The sequence below is a fragment of the Protobothrops mucrosquamatus genome, unplaced genomic scaffold (genome assembly GCF_001527695.2).
Source record: "Protobothrops mucrosquamatus isolate PMUCROS unplaced genomic scaffold, P.Mucros_1.0 scaffold_276, whole genome shotgun sequence".
NCBI classification, from domain to species: domain Eukaryota; kingdom Metazoa; phylum Chordata; class Lepidosauria; order Squamata; family Viperidae; genus Protobothrops; species Protobothrops mucrosquamatus.
Window position 1 is genome coordinate 1099583 of NW_015386352.1, and position 11350 is coordinate 1110932.

Sequence of the window (11350 nt, forward strand, 5' to 3'; positions counted from 1 at the left end):
AATAGATAGGTAGGTAGGCAGGCAGGCAGGCAGGCAGGCAGATAGATATGGAGAGAGAGAGACACAGAAAGATACACAGACAGACAGACAGACAGAAAGACAGACAGATAGATAGATATGGAGAGAGAGAGAGAGAGACAGAAAGATGGATGGATGGAGAGAGAGAGAGAGAGAGAGAGAGAGAGAGAGAGAGAGAGAGAGAGAGAGAGAGACAGAGACAGAGACAGAGACAGAGACAGAGACAGAGAGACAGAGACAAGACAGACAGATAACCTTTATTGTCATTTTTTTTCCTGTGGGCACAATGGCACACATTAAAAATGAAATTTAGTTGCTTCCTCTCAAAGTGTACACCTACACAACGCACATTTAAAACACACTACATACAACCTATGTATACTCCTACACCCTTTACATATAAGTAACAAATAAATATTATTCACTGTCCATCTTGAATGCATAACGGAAGGAGGAAGAGTTGAGAGTTCACAACGTTAACACTGTATGGGACAAAGCTGTGACTGAATCTGGATGTTCTGCTTCGGATACCACAGAGCCCCCCCCCTCCCAGAAGGAAAACAAGGAAATCAGGTCGTGAAGAAGGATGTGTGGTGTCCCAGACAATCTTGTGGACCCTGCTCAAGTAGTGCTTCTGTGCTATGTCCTGGATGGCAGGGAAGGGACTGCCAATGATCTTTTCGGCCATCCTCACCACTCTCTGCACCGCCTTCCTGTCTGAATTTTGCCATCAGTAGTAGATTTTCCCCCTTCCTTGTTCCTTCTGTTTGTGCCTTTCCCCCCACCAGAGGCCTATGCATGCTATAAGGAGCTTACCTGCCCCATATGTAGGGACCGTAGAGGCTCTCTGCGGCGCTCAGCCAGTGGTCCACCCGACCTGAGAGTTTGCCGATGGCGGTTGACAAGAGGCACGGCTCGGCCCAGACTTTGCTCCTGTTGCAAAGAAGGCAGAAAAAGAGCAGAATTCGCAATGCGCCTAGCACGGATTTGGCATTCCGTGCTGCGGAGGTGCAAACTGACACCTAACTGCACACAGTGGTTAAGATAACAGCCTAGCAATACCCCTGTACTCCATCCACCCTGCTCAATCAGACAACAGTGTCTTACCTGGGACCAACGTCTGCGGCAACAAGATCCCCAGCCACTAAAGCCACCAGGTAAGCAGGAATGGGGTACTCCATGCAGAACTGGTAGATGCCCTCTTCTTCCTCATAAGTACTTTGGGTGGCGCTCATTAACACCTGCATACCTGCAGGGGCCTGTAAAAAAAAACAAACAAGAATAACAGAATAATAGAGTTGACAGGAATAGAATAGACCTGGAAGGGACCTTGGAGGTCTTCTAGTCCAGCCCCCTGTTCAAGCAGGAGACCATACACAATTTTAGATAAGTGGTTGTCCAGCCTCTTCTTAAAAACCTCCAGTGATGGAGCACATAACAGCATCTGACGGCAAGCTGTTTCATTGGTTAATTGTCCTCACTGTTAGGAAGTTTCTCCTTAATTCCAGGTTGCTTCTCTCCTTGGTCAGCTTCCATCCACTGTTTCTTGCCTTGCCTTCTGGTGCTTTGGAGAACAGACCCTCTCTTCTTTGTGGCAGCCCCTCAAATACTGGAATGCTGCTATCATGTCACCCCTATTTCTTCTTTCCTTTATACTAGCCAAACCCAAGTCCTGCAGCCGTTCTTCATATGTTTTAGTCTCCAGGTCTTTGACCATCTTAGTTGTTCTTCTCTGAACTTTTTTCCAAAGTCTCAACATCTTTTTTTGTGATATGGTGACCAAAATTGGCTGCAGTATTCCAGGTGTGGTCTTACTAGGGCTTTGTAAAGCAATACTAGTACTTTGCGTGATCTTGAATCTATGCCTCTGTTTATACAACCCAGGATTGTATTAGCTTTTTTGGCTGCTGCTGCACATTGCTGGCTCATAGTCAAGTGATAGTCCACCAGGACTCCAAGGTCCCTCTTACAGTTACTGTTTTTAAGCCAGGTCTCGCCCAATCTCTATTCATGCCTTTCCAGGTATTCCAGGTATGATCTTACTAGGGTTTTATAAAGGGTTTTACTAGGGTTTTATAAAGGCCTTACTGTCAGGAAGTTTCTCCTTAATTCCAGGTTGCTTCTCTCCTTGATCAGTTTCCAACCGTTTGTTTCTCGTCCTTTCCTCTGGTGAACAAGTGACATTATAATAATAATAATAATAAAGTTGGAAGGGACCTTGGAGGTCATCGAGTCCAACCCCCTGCTCAGGCAGGAAACCCTATACCATTTCAGACAAATGGCTGTCCAGTCTCTTCTGAAAAACTTCCAGTATTGGAGCATTCACCGCTTCTGGAGGCAGGTTGTTCCACTGGTTAATTGTTCTCACTGTCAGGAAGTTTCTCCTTAGTTCTAGGTTGCTTCTCTCCTTGATCAGTTTCCACCCGTTGCTTCTTGTCCTGCCTTCAGGCGCTTTGGAGAATAGCTTGACTCCCTCTTCTTTGTGGCAGCCCCTGAGATATTGGAACACTGCTATCCTGTCCCCCCTCTCCAAAGGAAGCGATGACCACCAAGGGAGGCGATTCAGAAAGGGGATTAGGATATTAATGGAGAAGAAAAAAAAAACAAAAAAACCCAAACCCTGATACTGGTCATCAGGGCTTCTGGATCACAAGCTGAATTCTGGCCGTTAGTGAGCATGAGGTTCAGGTCTGATCACGCCTGGTTCTTCTCACATTCAGGGGCTATGAAAAGTGTGTCTTACCTTGACAACCGCAGAGTAGGTGCATTTCACAGCCGGTGTGTCGAAACAAGGGAAGAAGGAGCGGTTGCACACCGAATGGCCTTGGGTGAAAACAAATGGCTTGGTGTTGCCGTAGGTGAGCTCAGGATCCAGCCACCAGATCTGACAGAAGGAATAGATAAGGGGGGAAAAAAAAAGCAAATTTTAGATACTCTTCGACTTATGATCACAATTAAGGCCAAAATTTCTGTTGCTAAGTGAGAGAGTTAACTTTTGCCCCATTATACCATCTTTTTTGCCACGGTGGTTAAATGAAATGACTGTAGTAACACAGTAAGACGCTTCATTTAGTGACCGTTCAACGGCACCGGAAAAAAGGGACTTATGGCCACTTTTCACACTTATGACCATTGCAGGCTCCCCGTAGTCACATGATTTACAGCTGGATGCTTGACAACTGACTCGCACGTGTGACGGTTGCTGAGTCTCGGAGTCATGCGATCCTCTTTTTGCGACATTCTGACAAGCCAAGTCAATGGGGAAAGCTGGATTCATTTAGCAACCATGTGACTAACTCAGGGGTAGGCAACCTTGGCTCTTTTATGAGTCGTGGACTTCAACTCCCAGAATTCCTGAGCCAGCCATGCTGAGGGGAAAGGGAGAGGTTTCCAAGCTGAGCCATGCTGGCTCAGGAATTCTGGGAGTTGAAGTCCACAAGTCATGAAGGGGCCATAGTTCCCCCATGCTGGCTCAGGAATTCTGGGAGTTGAAGTCCACAAGTCATGAAGGGGTCCATAGTTCCCCCATGCTGGCTCAGGAATTCTGGGAGTTGAAGTCCACAAGTCATAAAAGAGCCAAGCTTGCCTACCCCTGGACAAACTTAACAACTGCAGTGAGTCATTTAACAAATGTGCCCCCCCCCCAAAAAAAGGTTGTAAAATGGGGCAACATTCTCTTAACAAATGTCTCACTTAGCAACAAAAATTTTGGGTTCCGTTGTGGTCGTTAAGTCGAGGACGACCTATATCATGCAAAGTTCAGAAGGACAAATGAAAGGCAGGATATAAGAAAACAAGAGAAGGAAATCAAATGATCTCTAGTTTACACCCCAAATGCACAGCATTCACGATACTTCTCTCATGTCAGCCTCACTCACTGTATCTTTCCAGGTACCGATAACCTAGAAAAAAGACATGAATTTTCTATTCTGATGCACTTTTTTGCTGGAGAGGTAAAGCCAAGAAAACAAGTCAAAAGAGTAAAAACCACAAACCGACAGCATGTGTTTTTTAAGACTTTTTTTTTTAAAAGAGGGCTTCCTCTGTCATTTTGGAGAGTGGGCACACCACAGCAACCCACAGTATAAAAATCTCTGGTGTAGGCAGTCCTCGACTTATGAAAAATGAAAATGAAATTCAGTGGTGGAAAAACGTAAGGTTCTACTTTTAGGCAAGAAAAACCAAATGCACAGTTAGAGGTCAGGGGTGTTCAAACTTGGCTCTTTTATGAATTGTGGACTTCAACTCCCAGAATTCCTAAGCCAGCGTGCGCGCTGGCTGAGGAATTCTGGGAGTTGAAGTCCACAAGTCATAAAAGGGCCAAGTTTGAAGACCCCTGGTATAAGTGGTACCTTGCTTAAAAGCAGCAACTGTGAGAGGGATCTCAGAGTCCTAGTGGACAATAACTTAAATGTGAGCCAGCCGTGTGCTGCAGCTGCCAAAAAAGCCAACACAGTGCTAGGCTGCATTAACAGAGGGATAGATTCAAGATCACATGAAGTGTTAATATCACTTTATAAGGCCTTGGTAAGGCCGCACTTGGAATACTGCATCCAGTTTTGGTCGCCATGATATAAAAAAGATGTTGAGACTCTAGAAATTTCTAGAGTGCAGAGCAGAGCAACAAAGATGATCAGGGGACTGGAGGCTAAAACATATAAGGAAAGGCTGCTGGAATTGGGAATGTCTAGTTTAATGAAGAGAAGGACGAGGGGGGACATGATAGCAGTCTTCCAATATCTCAGGGGCTGGCCCAAAGAAGAGGGAGTCAAGCTATTCTCCAAAGCGCCTGAAGGCAGGACAAGAAGCAATGGGTGGAAACTAATCAAGGAGAGAAGCAACCTAGAAGTAAGGAGAAACCTCTTGACAGTGAGAACAATTAACCAGTGGAACAACCTGCCTCCAGAAGCGGTGAACGCTCCAACACTGAAAGTTTTTAAGAAGAGACTGGACAGCCATTTGTCCGAAATGGTATAGGGTTTCCTGCCTGAGCAGGGGGTTGGACTAGATGACCTCCAAGGTCCCTTCCAACTTTATTATTATGACCACAATTGAGCCCAACATTTCTGTGGCTAAACAAGATAGTTATGAAGTGAGTTTTTCTTCATCTTATGACCTTCCTTATCCCTGCAGATTAGTATCACAGTTGTTAAGTGAATCTGGCTTCCCCATTGACTTTGCTTGCCAGAAGGTTGCAAAAGGGGATCACGTCACCCTCGAGACATTGCAACTGTCATAAGTACATGCCAGTTGCCAAGCCTCTGAATTTTGATCACGTGACCAAGGGGATGCTGCAATGGTTGTGAGTGTGAAACACGGTCGTAAGTCACTTTTTTCAGTGGTGTTGCAACTTCGAAGAGTCACTAAATGAATGATTTTAAGTCGATGACTACCTGTATAGGGTATTTTTCGTATAAGACTTTGGGGTTGTTTTGTTTTTTTTTTACATTTGCAATGTAACTACCTCCTAAAGCAGAGGTCTTCAAACTTGGCCCTTTTATGACTTATGGACTTCAATTCCCAGAATTCTCAGCCAGGTACGCTGGCTGAGGAATTCTGGGAATTGAAGTCCACAAGTCATGAAGGGGCCATAGTTCTCCCATGCTGGCTCAGGAATTCTGGGAGTTGAAGTCCACAAGTCATAAAAGGGCCAGGTTTGAAGACCCCTGTCCTAAAGTCACTTTTGCTTTCCCTAACAAGAGCTTTCTGCTTTAACCGATAAGGGACTTTATTAGATCAATTAGATCAGGTGTAGGCAGCCATGGCTCTTTTATGGTTCATGGACTTCAACTCCCAGAATTCCTGAGCCAGCCATGCTGAGGGGAAAGGGAGAGGTTTCCAAGCTGAGCCATGCTAGCTCAGGAATTCTGGGAGTTGAAGTCCACGAGTCATAAAAGAGCCAAGGTTGCCTAACCCTGAACTAGATCAAACAACCATAGGATGCAAGTTCACCTCCTTGCCTCATTTTAAAGATCCTCTCTAAAACTAACCTCCAAGTGTATCCTATGTATTGATAAAGTGTCACTCCTGCCTGAAGTAGATAATATAGAGCAGTGGCTGGCTGAGGAATTCTGGGAATTGAAGTCCACCCATCTGAAAGCTGACAAGGTAGAGAAACACTGATATAGATGCATTAAAAATAGAATTTCATGTAACAATATGCCGCCACCTTAAAATATGCCATCCCCGGGCAGCCTTTTTGATCTCCCCTAGACAGAGAGAATAGAAAAGCCAGCCAAGGCCGGCATATTTTAAAATGGTGGCATGTTGTTCCATGAAATTCTATTTTTAATGCATCTATATAAACTACTTCAGGCACGATAGATAAAATGCCATCACCTAATAGAGAAGGACTTAATGGGAAAGACAAATACAATTCATCTCAAATGGAAAATGACCATCTCATAGTCAGCCATTCCTCTGTGTCAAAGCATCTGAATTTCAGCACACTTATTTATTAAATTATTATTAGTGTTATTAATTCAAATTATATACTGCCCTGACCTTCAGGAACACCTATGCTTCACTGAAACAAGGGATATTCTTTTTTCCCCATTGTATTATATATCAACACCTGAAGCACCTGAAGGCAGGACAAGAAGTAACGGATGGAAATGAATCAAGGAGAGAAGCAACCTAGAACTAAGGAGGAATTTCCTGACAGTGAGAACAACTAACCAGTGGAACACCTTGCCACCGGAAGTTGTGAATGCTCCAACACTGCAGGTTTCTAAGAAGAGAATGGACAGGCATTTGTCTGAAATGGTATAGGGTTTCCTGCCTGAGCAGGGGGTTGGGCTAGATGACCTCCAAGGTCCCTTCCAACATTATTATTATTACTACTACTACTATTATTGTTGTTGTTACAGGCAAATGCTACACGTATCCACAATATTTTACCTAATTGAAAGTGGTTTTTACTTATAGGTCTACATGCAATCAAATATTAGTGAGAAAGTATCTTAGACTGAGAAGCACTTGATGATGATGATAAAGTTGGAAGGGACCTTGGAGGTCATCTAGTCCAAACCCCTGCTCAGGCAGGAAACTCTATACCATTTCGGACAAATGGCTGCCCAGTTTCTTCTTAAAAACTTCCAGTGTTGGAAGTTAACAATAGCACTGACTTCTGACGGTTTCTGACACAATGGTGGCAGCATCCTCATGGTCACGTGATCCAAATTCAGATGTTGGGCTCCTATTTATGACGGTCGTAGTGTCCCGGAGCCATGTGATTCCGCTTTTGCGACCTTCTGACAAGTAAAGTCAATGGGGGAAGCCGGATTCACTTAACAACCGTGTTGCTAACTTAACAACTGCAGTGATTCACTTAACAACGGTGTCAAGGAAGGTCATAAAATGGGGCAAAATTCACTGAACAATTGTCTTGTTCAATGGGGAAGGCAGATTCACCTCACAACTGTGTTACTAATTGGACAACTGCAGTGATTCACTTAATAGCCATGGCAAGGAAGGTCGCAAAATGGGGGCAGGACCCACAACAACTCTCTGGCATAGTAACCGGAATTTTGGACTCGGTACTACCTGTATTCCCTCCCTGAATGATGGTAAAAATTTAATACTGGAAAAGCTTTCTCCAAATAACATTCGTCAATTGTTCCATCTGTTGTTCCAAGGATCAGAGGCTCAGCCAATACCAAAAGAATTTCTCTGAAGAAACAAAAATATATTTATCCCTAAAACCATCTGGAAAAATGGGAAATTGAGGGGAAGAAGGCCAGTCCAGACATTGCTGACTAAAACAGAATTAAACTATAATGACATTCTTTGGGGAAAAAAGGATAGCAGAACGTGGAGAAGAATTTTTGTTCTTCCCTAAATACATTTTCTCCCTGCTGAAATATACAGTGAGAACTTCTCAACTTACTATTCATTTAGTGACCATTCGAAGTTATAACGGCACTGAAAAAAGAGACTTACGACCGTTTTTCATGCTTACGACTATTGCAGCATCTCTGTGGTCACGTGATCAAAATTCAGACACTTGGCAACTGGCTCATATTTATGACGGTTGCCATGTCCCAGGGTCAGGTGATCCCCTTTTAATAACTGTGCTACTAAATTAACTGCACTAATTCAGGTAACAAATATGGTTAAGAAAGGTCACAAAATGGGCCAAACCCCATTTAATAAATGTCTCATCTAGCAACAGAAATTTTGGCCTCCATTGTGATCGTAAATCGAGGTCTAACTGTATATCTTATTCCTCTCAGCCCAATCTTCCATTATGCCCAATTTAAACTGCAATTTTGTTTTGACATCCTGGGTGTGGGCCAAATTATTTTTTTTCTCCCGTTGTCTGTTTTCTGACTTTTATAAAAAGGAAGTTTACCCTGTTCTCCCTTAGTAACAACGTTTGCTGAGAGGGGGGGGGGGGNGAGAGAGAGAGAGAGAGAGAGAGAGAGAGAGAGAGAGAGAGAGAGAACTTTATATTTATAAATGCTTCCACCAATTTATACCTGAAGCCGTTAAGTCCATAATTTTAGTGTTCCTATTGAAACCCACCGTTAAGACATTATGTTGGCTACTTTCCAATCTTTAGACAGAGAGAGAGAGACCAATTTTAGAAAGACAATGTATTTTTGTAGCAGGTCAAAAGTTTCACTGCTTGGGAAGTATATGTGTCATCATGTGACCTCTCAACTGGCTGATTATTCCAAATAAATCCTAAAACCTGATCCCCAATCCTCATAGGCCTCTCTGCCTCTTTCTAACCGCCTGCCCCCAAAGCCCTTTCAAGTTATCTGCCCCAAATTTTCAACTGTGAAAACCCGCTGTAAAAAATTTGTTGGGCCTCACTACAATCTGACTGTCCTACTTTATATCTTTCTGCCTCCTGTTGTTTTTAAAGAGGGTGTGATTTACCTGCAGGGAAGGAAAGATTTTTTTCGTTCACAACTTTTGGGGGTCTCCCAGCTTGTATTAGCATTCCCAGACCTTTGTTGGTAGCCTCTTAAATGGACCTCTGTTAATGTTGGCTATCCAGTAGACTGGCCCAGATTCTATCCTTGGGGCTTAGGTGGCTTTTCCCAATGGGTAGAGCTGTGCTGCTAAATCATGGGAATCCTTTTCTAGAGAACACCAAAGAGGGCTTGCAGGGAGGGTCTGGGGTCGAGTATTCCTCCATAGAAGAAGTTGCGCAAGATGAGTGAGAACAGCAAACCTTTTGGTCATTGGACCTGTTTTAACTTCTTAAAAATGATGGAGGACCCCTAAGAGCATTGGTTTGCATTTGCGTCTATTCGTGTTTACTGCAATAGATATGAAAACGGAGAGATTTCTAATAGAATAACAGAGTTGAAAGGGACCCCGGAGGTCTTCTAGTCCAGTGGTTCTTAACCTGGGCAATATCGCCCCCCAAGGGGCGATTTCATTTTTCAGGGGGGCGATGGAACGAAAAGGGGCGACGCGGGGGCGAAGGAACGAAAAGGGGGAGATATGGGGGCGATGGAGCGAGAAGTTTTGGGGACACTTTTGAGACTTTTTTGTACAGTGAATCGCTGTATATCTGTCGTACAAAAACATCAGATCGCTCGCTATTAGTGGATTGAATTGTGTTTTCAAATATTCCTCTAGCTAGCTTCAGTACAGAACGCTGTACATATGTGAATACACATCGGCTTCATTTTTGAATTTTTGTTGTGCTCTGTAAAACATTTTGTGTGTCTCTTTGTATTGTACTTTTTTAGCGTGCACTCCAGTTCGATATTATATTTTCTTTGTGTCTTTTTAATCCTTTTTACAGTGTGCGTGACTATATATACTTTCCTCGAATCTTAATTTAGTTTCAGAGTTTTCGTCTTGAAATTCTTAGTTCCTGCATTGTGGTTTGTTCTTATGCCCTTTTAATATTTCTTTTTGCGTCTTAAATTTCACTTGTAATTCAATCATTAAATGTTACTGTTTTTCTTTTCGGGCATTTCACTTTCTTGCAATTGAATTTTGTTTTCAGTGGTCATTACATTTCAGTGTCTTGAATAAATAAGATAATAATGAAATACATGTATCACGAAGTTTGGGAATAAAGTGATGGGTAGCACCAAAATTTTTCACACAGTTGAGATATGGGGAAAAGACTGGAAATAAATTATTTGCATCGATATGTCCTGATGACAATTTTAAAGAAAACAAAAAAAGTGTTTGCATAAATTGAAGAATTATTTCCTATGAGAGGTTATGTTGGGGGAGGGGGCGATGACAACTTCCTCATTGGCTAAAGGGGCGATTCGTTCAAAAAGGTTAAGAACCACTGTTCTAGTCCAACCCCCTGCTCATACTGGAGACCCTGTACCATTCCATACAAATGGCTGTCTAATCTCTTCTTAAAGGCCTCCAGTGACGGAGCACCCACAACTTCTGAAGGGAAAACGTTCCATTGAGTGTTTTAACTACCGTGAAATTTATCCTTAGTTCTAGGTTGGTTCTCTCCTTGATTAGTTTCCATCCATTGCTTCTTTGCCCTGCCTTCAGGTGCTTTGGAGAATAGCTTGACAAACCCCCCCCCCTTTTTTGTGGCAGCCCCTTAAATACTGCTATTATGTCACCCCTAATCCTTCTCTTCATTAGATTAGACATACCCAATTCTTGTAACCATTCTTCATATGGTTTAAAATCATTAATATCTTTAATCATTAATCATCATTAATCATCTTTAATCATCTTTGTTGCACTGTTTCTAGAATATCAACATCTTTTTTTTATTATTATTATTGTGGTGACCAAAACTGGATGCAATGTTCCAAGTGTGGCATTATAAGACCACCCGAGGGAAAGGAGGAAAAATGGGAGAAGAAACAGAAGCAAGCAACGGAAGGAGCCGGTGGAACAGCCTGCCACATGAAGCAATGAGTTCTTCTTCAAGGAGAAGTCGGACCCACCCTAAGCAAGGGTTGGACTAGATGACCTCCCTGATCTCTTCCACAGAGACAACCCCTCAGATATTGGAAGATGCTATCACGTTACCTTCCATCCTTGCGGACCCCTTCGAAGGGTCTTGGGGACCCCTCCTCCCTTGAACCGGCCCCGCTCGGCCCTCCCTTTAAGCGGCTGAAAACAGACCCCACTTACCGCGGGGGCATCCACGGCCGTGTAGCGGACGATGACCTGGAAGGGCTGCTGCGGCTCCAGCGAGGCCGGCAGGGAGATGCTGAGCGCCGAGCCGTAGTCGCTGAAGGGATCCAGGCGGAAGAAGAGCGGGCAGGGGGCGCGGGCGGCGGGCGCCGAGCGGGGGAAGGCGGGCAGCGGCGGCGAGGCAGCCTCGGCGCTCTCCAGCGGGGCGCAGGCCCAGGGCCCGGCCGGGGGAGGCTCGCCC

At 44.0% G+C, this 11350-nt stretch overlaps 1 protein-coding gene across 1 annotated transcript in view; it reads right to left on the reverse strand.

Annotated features, from left to right (window-relative positions):
- The window catches only part of RNPEPL1 (arginyl aminopeptidase like 1), a 17666-nt gene extending 16389 nt beyond the window's left edge, over positions 1-1277 (reverse strand). Inside the window, exons 1-2 of the mRNA XM_015831707.2 lie at positions 1126-1277; positions 835-951 (exon numbers count right to left, since the gene is read on the reverse strand). Coding sequence (XP_015687193.1) covers positions 835-951; positions 1126-1265 — 257 coding nt within the window. The 5' untranslated portion in view covers positions 1266-1277. The remainder of the gene's footprint in view (positions 1-834; positions 952-1125) is intronic.
- Positions 1278-11350: the final 10073 nt, after the last annotated feature.